The 13,395-nt window shown below is 39.7% G+C and overlaps 1 protein-coding gene across 2 annotated transcripts in view; it reads left to right on the plus strand.

The window, feature by feature from the left end:
- Positions 1-13,395, plus strand: part of SAMSN1 (SAM domain, SH3 domain and nuclear localization signals 1) — a 185,762-nt gene that overhangs the window by 67,848 nt on the left and 104,519 nt on the right. For both annotated transcript variants that reach the window (XM_077480065.1, XM_077480066.1), the window contains 2 exons: positions 6,711-6,797; positions 10,939-11,015. In XM_077480065.1, coding sequence (XP_077336191.1) covers positions 6,711-6,797; positions 10,939-11,015 — 164 coding nt within the window. The remainder of the gene's footprint in view (positions 1-6,710; positions 6,798-10,938; positions 11,016-13,395) is intronic.

Here is a 13,395-nt window from a genome sequence, read left to right on the forward strand (position 1 = left end):
TGGCTCGAGGTATTCCTGAAAATACTACCTTGGAGGTCCTATTCCTCAATTTAGCTCCTAAATCCCTAAAATCGTTTTTTAGGACACTCCATCTTCCTCTGACATTGTCATGGGTGCCAACATGCACCATGACAGATTGCCCTTGCTTTCCTTCTGAGAATTGAATTCCCTATCGCCAAAATCTTCCTTTCCTTCCTCTTGGCTTCCCCCTCACTCTTGGTGGAGCCAGGGAAAGGAAAGAGACTCTTCTATGATGTTCAAGTACTGAAAGCATGCTTATACCTCATGGGGGGGGGGGGGGTCAGTCACTGTTGATGTAACTCTTGCACATGCGCAGATTAGTTGCATTATTACTGTCACCTCGCTTTATTCTTGGAATCTGACGGGGCAGAAATGAACTGGGAGCCAGGACTCAGAGTGTACATCATACTGCCTATGCATGGTATAGTGTACACAGGGAATTAAAAAGTTGCAAGAGGAGAGGAAGATGTTTTCTGGCGATGTTCACACTTTGCATGTCTCTTCTGCAAAAAGCCCTCCTAGCAATTTTTTAATTTAGTTCTGCTTTAAAGAGGGAACCAAATTATTTTTAAATATGTATGTGATTGTTATCAGTTTATCATAAATAATCTTATTAATGTGTGTACACTTTTTTAAAACCTTGCTTTTATGTATAATTTGTATTTATTATTATATCGCTAACTTCGAAGGAGCTGTTGTAATTTAACCGGTTCTTTTCCAAGATTAGTACAGAGGCAGCCAGGCACACAGCAACAGTTCCCTCTTTCTGGCTCAGTATTCAGTCTAGGGATGTCTTTTTTAGGATTTTTAGTGCTGAAGAATTTGGATGGGGTGTAGGTGTATGTGATATGGGATACTCCAGGGAGACTTTTCTAAGTCTCCCTGCACAGTCTCTATGCAGGAGCAAGTATAGATGGCAGAACTGAGTGCATTTTAAAAGCTATATCAGTCAGAACTGCCACTGGCTCTTCCACCCAAAGGAAACAGAACACAGTCACTAGGACCCTGAGCTCAGGTCAATACTCATAATGTAACTGGATCACCAGATACCTCCTTCTAGTATCCACTCTTAAGTGAGGGAGAGGTTAATGCTCACAATGCCACAGGACAGCCAGACCCTTTCAAAGACTAGACCAGTTCCTTGGGTGAAATTCCCTTGATTTGCTACAAAGAGGGATTTTAGGAGTAGGTTCCCAAGCTCTGCCACAGCTTGGACCTCAGTGAACATGCAGCAAACTCCAGCAGTCTGCCCATAGGAGCAGAGCCCCTCAGGCTGGGAACTCCTCCAGTAGTACAAGAATCTGGCTGCTCCAAGCCTCAGACTATGTATATGCTCTGCCACCTACTGGACACACCTCCTTAGGGATTGGCTGAAGTCCCATAAATATTCAGACTTAAATTTCCAACCCACTATGTTCTAGAAAAGTTTAGAATGCAGGGGAAAATGATCAAACCTGCAGTCTGTGAAACACAGAACAGCCCAAAGCAATCAACAACTGCTCCGCATATTACAGAGGAATAAAATAAAAAAATAAGTAAGTTTGCCTAACATCCTAGTAAACCTAACTAGGAAGGTGCTACATCATATATGTACATGGGGGGGGGGGGCAGCCAAATTTGTTCATTAGCTATAATAAATATTCTATAATATAATATAATATATTCTAATTTGCGCATAGTACAGCTGCCCAGCGTCTGTCAGGCTGACTGAAAACAATAGCGTAGCTAAATGAATTAATAATTTATTAAAGCAATTGTTCAACTGGCATACTGACCATATTCCTTGATAGATATATATAATTGTATGTATATAAATAGAGATGGTCTTTAGAGCGAATATTTAGATGTCACACAACCATGAAAAGGTGGAATGGCAAAGACACATCAAACATCCCTCTCAGATATGAATCAGAAACAAGGAAGGGAAATAGGGATTTTAATGGTGCAAATAATAACTAAAGCATAATAAACATTATTAAACTGATTACAAGATTATATTACAAATATTTATTAAATTCAAAGTTAAAATGCATTAACAATTATTAATGAAGTATAAAAACAAACGGTGGACAATACAATGCAGTGGTTGTTCTCGTTAAGCACACATTATCCCAACATGTTTCACAGTAGTTGCTTCTTCAGGGTATGTGTGGATATTTCAAAGAGATCTAAATCAAGATACAGAATAACATAATAACAAAATATTTTCAAAAAAATATTAAATAACAGAAAATGCATGTGCAGGCTTGGGGGACAAAAAAAGGCATTCCAGACCCACCTTTAGCCACTACAAAGGTGATAATATGGGGAGTTTGTCCACCTCAAGAGTCACCCACAGCCATGCTGGATCGCAGGGGGCTAAAAAACCAGCCAAAAAATATTAATTAAGAAAAAATAAAACTGAATTATTAACGAGACTGAATAAGTATAAGTAAATAAATAAAATAGAAGGTTGCTGAAATAAGTCAACCTAAGGGGGTAAACAACCCTCCCAAATAATCCCTCTCAGATAAGTGTTATACAGACATACCCCACTTTTAAGTACACAATGGGGTTTATTTACTAAAGCTGGGAAGTGCAAAATCAGGCTCACTTCTGCATAAAAACCAATGAGCTTCCACATTGTATTACTGAAGCTTAATTGAACAAGCTGGGGTTAGAAGCTCATTGGTTTCTATACAGAAGTGAGCCTGATTTTGCACTTTCCAGCTTTAGTAAATAAACCCCATTGTGTACTTAAAAGTGGGGTATGCTTGTAATATTTTCAATATGCACTCACTAAAAATACATCATATTCTTTCTTTTTAGGATGACTCACAAGAAGTAAGCTGTATAAAGCACAATATTCTGCTTTAGGCTGCATTTACACCTGTAGAGCAATTTTCACATCCTTTCAGTCATATCTTTTTTAGCATTCTCTTTAATTTTTGCATGCGTATATCAGCATTTTAGAAGTAGATTTCAAGTAATTTATATGTGTATTTAAACTGTATTATTTGTATGACCATTCAGATCATTATAATTTTGGGGTCTAAATGTGTATAGCTATTGTGCCAGTGTAAACTAATCAGCATTAACTTGTTAGTTGTAGACCCTTTTCACACTGAGGCATTTTTCAGGCACTTTTGGGCTTAAAAAAGTGCCTATAAAGCGCCTGAAAAATGACTCCCCAGCAGTCTCACACTGAGGCGATGAGCTGGCAGGACGTTAAAAAAAAAAACTCCTACAAGCAGCATCTTTGGAGCAGTGAAGGAGCGGTGCCCATTGAAATGAAGCAGTGATTTGCGGGTCATTTTAACCCTTTTTCAGCCACTAGCGGAGGTTAAAAGTGCCCCGCTAGCGACAAAAACCTCTGCAAAAATGATGCCAATGCCCCAGTGTGAAAGGGGCCTAAGGGATGTTGTTGCACACTGAGGTTGGTTTAGTAAAACTGGAGGGTGTAACATCTGGTGCAGCTCTGCATATGATCAGCTTCCATTTTTTTTGTTAACCTCCCTGGCGGTATGATTATTTCAGATTTTAGGTGCTGAAAGCGGTACAATTATTTTGCATGGAAATTTGGTGTTTTATATTGTAGGCCTGTAATTCTTAGGAATAACTCACTTAAATCTGTCCAAACCAGAGTCTAGCAGACATCCCGGGTATGCTAAAGTTTGAAAAATTAAATCATAAATGTTAATATAATAAATAACTATAAATAATTATACCAAATAATAATATAACAATAATAAAAATGATTCAATAATGTAATCAAATCAAAAACACTGAAGTTTGCTCAGTTGCAGAATTGTCGCTGTCATTACTTCAGTATTTGATGACGGATCTCCTCTCAAATCGCTATCCCTCAATTCTGCGAGTGATTCTAATTTATTATCGCTGTTTTCTAGCTGGTCTAAAATCATTTTTGATGTAAAGTGACAGTTTTGGTTGCAATGGACAATCTCCAGTTTCCAGGCATAAAGAACAATTTTTATATTATAAAACTACATGCAGAGCACTGGGCAGACCACTAGGGACAAAGGGGATGTGAAATGATATATACAGCAATGTAATCTGTAAGATTACATTATACTGTATGTATACTGTGTGTTTCACTTTTTGAATTTGGCACCGTTCTCCGTCCCCATGCGTCGCAACGCTCGCAGGGAACGGAAATCGGCTCCGTGATAGATCGAGCGGAGCCCGGCTCGCTCGTACAGCGGGGGGACATCGCTGAATCCAGGGGACAAGGTAAGTAAACTCTCCCTGGATTCAGCGATGCGGTCCCGAGTCTGGCTCGGGGTTACCGCTTTTGGTATAAAATCTCCACCCCGAGCCAGACTCGGAATACCGCCAGGGAGGTTAAAGCCTAATTGAACAAGCTGAAGTTAGAAGCTGATTCACTACTAAACACAGCTGCACCAAAAATTTTGCACTCTCCAGTTTTAGTAAATCAACCCTGATACATAAAACTGTGCCTGTTGAGTAAATGGGGGGAAATCAAATGTACATAAAGTGGTTAAAAAGCCAAAAGTTTTTTTTATATATATATATCAGTTATTGCATTATATGAAGTAAGGTAAAAAAACTTTCAACATGCAGATTCCCTCGCAGCCCCCCTAAATACATACCTGAACCTGATCACAATCCAGTGATGTGCACAAAATCTGAGGCTCTCTCAGCTCTCTCGCTGTCCTTCGGCTCAGATACAGCAGCAGGAGCCTTTCGCCCCTCCCCCTGCTGTCAATCAGAGTCGGTGACGAGGAAGCAGGAGGTGGGGCTGAGCCTTGCTCTGTGCATCTAATGGACACATAGGGGGGCGTGCATGCAGGAGTTCCTCCATAGCAAGTGGCTTGCTATGAGGGCACTTGGCAGGGAGTGGAGCTCAGAGCTCTGGTGGGGGACCCCAGAAGAGGAGGATCAGGGCTGCTCTGTGCAAAATCAATTCATAGAGCAGGTAAGTATGACATGTTTTTTTTTTAATTAAAAAAAATTACCTTTACAATAACTTTAAAGTATTTTCTCTTCTGATTGTTGTTAGTCTATCGTTTTAGGAATGTTCTTAAGTTATTATTTTAGGCTTTTTTCCCTTCTGGTCACATGTAATTAGGCTATTTTATGTTAGGACTGAATGTTCATAGGGCTTCTTTAAATGAACGCCACCTACTGCCCTTCTTAAAACCAATCTTAGATTATGAGCAGACCCATCCAGTTCCTTCTGTATTGAACTGTGTTGTAATTGTGATTTTTTATATATTGTAAAATGTTGTGTAAACTGTTGGCGCTCTAAAAATCCTTTATTATATGATAATGATAATCTGGGATGGGTCACTTTTCAGAGGGCAGCAGAATAGTGGTTGTCAGGAATTGTTCTTTGTTTGTCAGCTGGAGAGGGGTGGTTTCCATATGAAATACTGCACTGCAGCCACGAGCCTTAGCCCTTGTACACACGGTCGGACATTCCGACAAAAAAATCCGTCGGATTTTGTCCGATGGATTTTGTCCGAAACTTGTGTTGCATACACACGGTCGGACAAAGTTGTCGGAAAATCCGATCGTACGTATCGTGATGACGTTATTTCGTTACGACGGGACTATGTTCAGGCTAGTAGCCAATAGCTTTGGTCTAGGAATTTAATCTGAGCATGCGTGGCACTTTGTCCGATCGGAATTCTCTACACACAATCGGACAAAGTCTGATCGGATCATGTTGTCGGAAAGTTTTATAGCCCAGCTCTAAAACTTTGTCCGTCGGATATTCCGACGGAAACAGTCCGATGGAGCCCACACACAGTCGGATTATCCTACAACACGGTCCGATCGGACATTTTCCGTCGGAATGTCCGACAGCGTGTACAAGGGCTTACAGCTATGGTGCAGCCCTAATCACTAGAATGGGTCGCCTTGCATGGCTCTCCAGCCTGCCAAACCTGTTGTATGAGTTTTGTCTCCTTGAAAACCACGGCAGCATGTACTATCATGTCGCCGGCCATGTTAACTTGAGGCTTGGTGGTTTGGGGGGGGATTTAAAATCTCAACTCAACAGCCTATTTTTACTGGAACCTGGCTAAAGTTCAGAAAATAACATTTTGCACATTAGAAACTTCTTCAAAAGGGTTTATTCACAACTATTCAGTGAATGCTGGGACATGTGCATAGCAAACTTTTTATAACTAGACCTATGTGTTCTATTTATGGAATAAAAGGAACAATACAATAAGCATCCATGCGATTTCCAAAATGATTGTTATACTACCAATATTGATCTCCAACAACTTGCCAGTTAAATATTTTATTCCCACCATGCTCCAAGATACTTATATGTACAGCCGGCAGTATATCACCAAGGAGTCTATAGTCTAATATTTGTCACAATCTGAGTGAATCAATGACATGTATCGTATTCCTAAATTCCAAGCTAAAAAGGGTTTAGCGACAATTAAATATTGACCATCAGACTGCTGCTGTTTCAGGATTATATGAGATTAGTTTCGAAGGGGAATTGAACTGCTGAAAACATTTGCAATCTACTCTTTCTGCATGTTTCAAACACAGAAAGATCTATTGCCTGATATAAAGCTATTCCTGACAGTCTCCTTGTAATCTCCGTATGGCCGAGGCCTTCAAGGATTCTCTCTAATGGAGAACAAATTTGATTCCTGAGTTGACCATCTGCTGCTGGTAACCCATCTTCCGATGTTTGATGTTAGACAGGAGAGTCTGGAACACAGCATACTGGCAGAACTCCAGGAGCCCTGACAACGAGTCCTACCTCCGAAGGCACTGTCACATTGAAGGTAATACGATCATATGTTTCAGGGTTTTTCAACAAGATCCCTAAAGACTTAGTAATGGCACTTTGACATTCATTTGTGCACTTCCAAGTATTAAAGATACATTACCCTTAAAAAAAGTTCCTATATTCAGCTATGTCTAATGTAAGTTTGTAAAGTGTTGGCACTATATAAATCCAGTATAATGATAATAATAAGACAGCGAACATAAAAGATTATTTTTTAACAGCTTTGAACAGTTTATAAAGAACTTCAGGCCTTATAAATGCCTCGTTTGTATTTCTGCTACATTTTACAGCAAACCTGTCAGCCATTTTAAATGCAGTCAGCTCGTTATTTCCTGTAGTCCAGCCGCAGGGGAGAACTGAGATAGGGCTGAAAACACTACTTGGGATTTTAGCACAACAGAGGCAGTGATGTCAACTGACTACAGCAAGTTAAAGGCTAAAGCTGGCCATACAATGTACATTATAAAATGTTCTTGTTCAATTTCCTTTATATTTACCTTCAATTATGTAATGCAAGGGCCTGTCTGATTGCTTACAAATTGAAAGTGTTTAGGTTTGACCTCATATTGTCTGGTTTTGGTAAATCTAAAGGAAAACTGTACAAGAAAATTGTATAATATGTGGATAGCCTTAGTCCACCTTTAAAAAAAAAAAAACAAACAAACAAAAAAAAAATGTATTTCTTTTTTTTTGCGTAGGAGCCTACAAAGCATTGCATCCACGACCATTAGAAGGTAGGCGCTATGCCAGGCTTGTAGTTCCTACAGCTCTCTATCTGTACTGACTTTAAATTAGAGAGCTGGAGAAAGTGTCAATGGACTATGAGCAGCGGTGGAACTACCAGGATCGCAGCTGTCGCACTTGCTATTGGGCCCTGGTGTTCCGCAAATTTAATGGGCCCCATGACAACAGGAAAGACTTACGCTCTGGCACCTGATGTAGTGACTGCAAGATGAGTGAGCTTGCCTCCACCACAGCTGGTACTCATAACTGCCACCTGACTTGTCACTCAACCACCGCCCTGTCACTCCCCGCTGCTGCTAGCCCAATGCCACCAGTGTAACCCTGCACACTGCGACTGAACGAGAGAGGCAGAGCGGGGAGTTTTCTGGCCACTGCCTACTGGAGGCATGTTGGCTGCTATGAGGGGGAGGGGTAGTGAGCTTTAGAAAGGCTACAGTCCGGATTGAGTAAAGGTGGATGCAGAAGGGTGGTCATGGTGCTGGGCATAGGAGGTAGAGGTAGGTATAGGCCAAATTCTGAGATAAAAACTATAGATGGCTGGGTTCAGAAGTGTAAAAAAAGTGAAAGCTGTAAATGAAGGGGGTGGGGGTTAGCTGTCGGCAGAACACAATGATTACTGCAGGCAATAATTGCATGCAAAAAATCAGACAGGCTGGTTGTACTAAAGTCAATCGATGGATCGACCTCAGTACAACCAGCTTGCCTATAAATGGATTGAATCTCAGTCGGACCCCGCTGAACCGGTTGAGGTATGATCCATCTATGGCCAGCTTTAGCCTTTAAGAGCTAACAGCACCTCTGGCAGATCGACAAGTATTTTTTCGTTCTTGCACCATTTCTAAAGATACTTTAGTGTGGGGAAATGTGCATATATTGGAGAGGTGTGCTAAATAGATAGCAAGCAACATTTCAAGACTGGCAGTCATTTAGGCATCACCCACCAAGACCTTATAATGCCATATTTTATAGCATGTGTTGGGAGGATTAGTAGGTCCCTGGAGGACAGACAGCAGGTCTCTGGGAGAGGAAAACTGTCCGCACAATGTGCACTAGGGTGAAGCGTGTATTGTATGATGCCGTCAACATATAATGCAGCTAATATACACTTGGTAATATAAGAGCTACCAGAAATTAAAAGTCCAGTTTATTCTATATAGAAAATATTGTGATGCTGGCATAGTGCTGAAACTGTGTTTTAACAATTGTTGGATAATCTTTTAAATGTGCTGGTGAACCATTTATAAATATGCCCTAAGAGAAAGCCCTAAAGCATCAAAAAACAGTTATACACTTATACTTTTACTCAAACCAGACAAATTTAATTATAAAATAAAAAAAGGGTTTATTGTCTTGTAATGCTGCTGAGATAAAGAATTAATTGGATTTGTATATAAAAATGAAAGACATGTAGTTTGAATACAAAGAAGACATGACAAAATACATATTTTATTCTCTTATGATAGTAATAAAAGTTTTTTGCAACTATGAAAGCCCAGTTGAAGTCACAGAGATAGATACTGTAAGCCATCAGATAGACATCTGAAGACAGACATAGACAGAAAAGTGTAATTGGTGTGGTGCTACAATACGCCTCTCTATTAAACCATTCAATTAGATTTAAAAGAGTAAAAAATATTTAAAAAAACAAACAAAAAAACAAAAACAAAGTGTTCAACCATGCAATTGTTTTTTAATCATGACAACGTTGTCATTAAGTTTTAATCATCCTATTGGTGAAGGTTCTGATTAATTGTTTTGGCTATTTTGCCATATATGTTTATATGTCTGATTTTTGTATCAATAAAACTTTGTACTTATTCCGCAGTGTGTGTTCCATTTTAAGTCCCTTATTAAACCTCTCTGGTTTAATTTTCTCTGTATGCCACTCACCAGTCTTCCATGACCCCTTAATGCTAATAAGTGGGTCTGATGCACTTTTTCAAAGTAATGCGTCCTCCTGGATGTATGCACTTTCCCCTTTGCTGATCCCCGTCCAGACAGTAGAATATCTCCTTCTCCTCTCCTCCTCCACTCCAGGTCATATGAAAGGGAACTAGAGAGCAGCCTCCATTAGTGTTATACCACTGTATTTGTTAAAATCACAAAAAGACAATAAAATGCACCTACAGCAATGTATGGATAGTTAGAATATACAAGTTAATAGGCTCAAACATGTGTCTGGGACACTCCAGGAATTCCACAGATTGGAAATGAGGTAACCGGAAATGACGTAAGATGCTCCTCCCAATATGTTTCGTCATTGTAACATCATCAGAGGCAGTGCCATTTTACTCCATTTATAGCCATATATACCCTTCTGTATACTAATGATTACACTTAACCCTTCATTATACGCACTGAAACAATGCTGTGCTCATTCATTATTATTCAGAACGCTCTCACTGGCATGTTAATTGCTTTCTAATGGCAATCTGTCTCCCATGTCCTTCCTAACCACATGCTTACATACTATATGCTGCAATTAACCTATATGCGGATTTCATACATTTCATTCATATGTATGCAATCCCCATTGTGTTATATAAACCCAAAAACACCATTAAATCCTCACTAGAAATAAAATATTTTTAAAAGAATAATAAAATAATAATTGCAAATAAAACAATTTAACTCTATATTCACATTAAGACCCCCTGGGTACAATGTCTCCTATTCAAAAATCTATTTTGGTTCATAGAGTTTAAGGGAGGTGTTTTGTAGTACACCGTAGGTTTACATTGGGTTTTTGTAATCTCATACACTTCATTGAGGAGGTACCACAACTGCATGGTTAAATACTTTTTTAAAGTAAATTATAATGATTTAATAGGGAAGTGTATTGTACCATCATACCAATTACACTTTACAAATCATAATATAATCATAATATGTGGCAGTACAGAACTACAGAACTAGAAAGAGATCAAATTAAATTTGGGGTTTAAATTATTTAAAAAGGGAATTTGCAACATTTTTCGCATTACTTTTCGCAATACTTTGAAAAACACCTACTAAACTGCAATATAACATGTTTAGTAGGTGTGACTTTAAGAAAGTGGGTGTTAAGGCCCATCTGCCTTGCTGCTGTACGTTTACAGTGCCATTAGGACATGCTAGCTTCATCAAGTGTCAATTTAAGGCTTCCTATATAATTTCAGCCTTATTGTATCACAATTGTTGTTAAAGCCCCGAAGAAGAGAAAGTCCTTATTTGCCAAAATGCATTGGTTGCATCTGATGTTGGAAACTAATTTCAATTGAAAGCTTGTACTAGACATGTTTATCCTTACACCCAAAAGTTATTTATGTGTATTTTATTAGAATACATGATTCTGCTTTACCTTTTTAAAGTACATGATAGAGATGTCTGGATTTATATATTATGTGTTGCAGACCTCAGTGAAGAAGAATATGTTATGGGAGATAGAACGAACTTGCTGACAAGATTAAAGGAAGAAAATCTTTCCCAGGTAACTATCTACAAATAAGGCAAAGTCTCAGGACTTGTTCACACTAGTGTTTGGGGGTGGGGGTTCAGTATAACCCACTGGTTGAGATTTTACCACCCCCAATCCGTTACTCCCTTTAGCTGCAGAGACAGATACTTCATGAGTTAAACCCCCTGTCGGGAGTCTTTCAAGTGAGCATGTACCACAACCATGTACAATGTACATCAGGGACATGCAATTAGCAGACCTCCAGCTTTTGCAGAACTACATCTCCCATGAGGCATAGAAAGACTCTGACAGCCACAAGTATGACACCGAGAGGCAGAGGCATGATGGAACTTGTAGTTTTGCAACAGCCGGAGGTCCACTAATTGCATATCCCTGATGTACATGGTTGTGGCACGCTAGTCTGGGGTTCAATTTGCCAAAGCAGCAGGTGAAGATGCAATACAATGCCTCTTCACCACCTTACACCTTACAAATGCGTTTATATCGCTCTTCAGAGAGCAAGCTCATATAAATGAACCCTTTTGCACCATACCCACTGGGTATTTAGCCCTGGTCATGCAAAATCCAGGTGCATCAGTTTTTAGTAGGTCCCTGAGTCTTCCACCCGCACCTAAAGGCTGGAGCCTCATGCACCGGATCTAAATGCCCAGTGTGCATGGGGCCTTAGACATGAAACAGGATCTAAGCATGGAGGATGGCAAATCATTGAAAGGTTTGCCCCCTCCATTCATAGATTGTGTTTCATTTATGGAAGCTGTAGTACAAGCTTCTATGAATGGAGGATCCAGGCGGAAAGGGTGGGCATAGTTGAGTACTCTTGACGACACTCCTGTGACAGCTCCTTAGATGTATTAAACCCCACAGCAACGGAAGACAGGGGCAATAATGGAGGAAGATTTCTACTAACACATGAGGCATCAGCGCAATGGAAACATCCTACTGACTGTAAATTATCCCTTGTGCTGATTTTGCATTTCTTTTTATATGGGCTGCAGTTAGACTTTTTTGACTCTGTCCAAAAGAAGATTCTATCAAGTGTAAAGTGCACACACCTAGCAGTACCTGCATATATTGTACATGCAACAGCTTCACAGTCCCATCCGCTACTTATAAATTCCCCAGAAACTTCTGATTAGCTCTAACATCTCCGGGGGGTGTTGAAGTTTGCTGCTCTGTCCTGTCTCCCATGTTTCTATCGGTTCCTTTTAATGATGGACTTACCAATATGAAAGTACAAGAAGCAGGAAGAGGTGTGCGCTCTTCGACACTACTAGTAAGTGCTGGAGGTTTGCCATGTAGAATGACCTTGGGGTTTAGACATGGCAATGGGGATTTTTAGGTTGCTCCAGGTATGTGCAGGTTTCTCTAGATAAAAGACACAATTCTGTTGCGCTGGAATCACACAAAATTAAATCAAAAAGAAGAATAGATAAATAAATTAATATAAAAGAAGCTGACACAATATGCAGATTATACACAACACAACAGCACAGCACAACAGATTATATAAAAGAAAGGTGTAGCGCTTAATAAGAACTATATGATTGTCCAATAGACCAATAGTTTATATCAAATAAAAAAGTGAAGACATCTAGAGAAACCTATATAATAGTCCAACTTGAACATTCAGTGTGTTGAATGGTTTATACATCAACTTCATAATAACAATAGTACATCTTGCAAAATCCATTTGTAAGGACACCGCCACCAACACCCAAACACACTGCCTCTTAACCTTAGGTAGATTAGACAAGCCTAGGCATTTTCCCATAACCGCTCCTCAGCAGCATGGGGGACAGAAAACTGCAACTCCTCCAGATAGATAACGGCAAGCCTAGATGTCTCTCAATGTCAGCTCCACAACCACATGGAAATTAGTAAAACAGCTCCTCTGCCACATGTAGTACCCAATGCAAAGAAAGAACACTTCATAGTGCAGACATCCTAATCATCTTTTTATTGTAGAGCTTAAAAAATAGTTACACTCACATTTCAGTAGTTAATAACAGGCAAAAGATGGAAACAACTGGCCTTTCCAACCGACAAAATGGTCGCTGCGTCCCAGTACACAAGTTGTGTCATACGTCACCGACTCCTCCCTATGCGTTTCGTCATGGCTGATGACGTCAAGCTCTACAATAAAAAGATGATTGCACTATGAAGTGTTCTTTCTTTCCATTGGGGAAAACATGTGGCAGAGGAGCTGGTTTACTCATTTCCATATGGTTTTGGAGCTGACATTGAGAGACTTGCTGTTATCTATCTGGATGAGCTTCAGTTTTCTGTCCCCCAAGCGATTATTGTAAAATATCTAGGCTTGTCTAATCTACCTAAGTGTAAGAGGCAGTGTGTTCGGGTCTTGGTGGCAGTGTCCTTACAAATAGATTCTGCA

This window comes from Lithobates pipiens, unplaced genomic scaffold (assembly GCF_037356315.1).
Source record: "Lithobates pipiens isolate NorthernLeopardFrog02 unplaced genomic scaffold, aLitPip1_a1.2 Scaffold_16, whole genome shotgun sequence".
Lineage (NCBI taxonomy): Eukaryota > Metazoa > Chordata > Amphibia > Anura > Ranidae > Lithobates > Lithobates pipiens.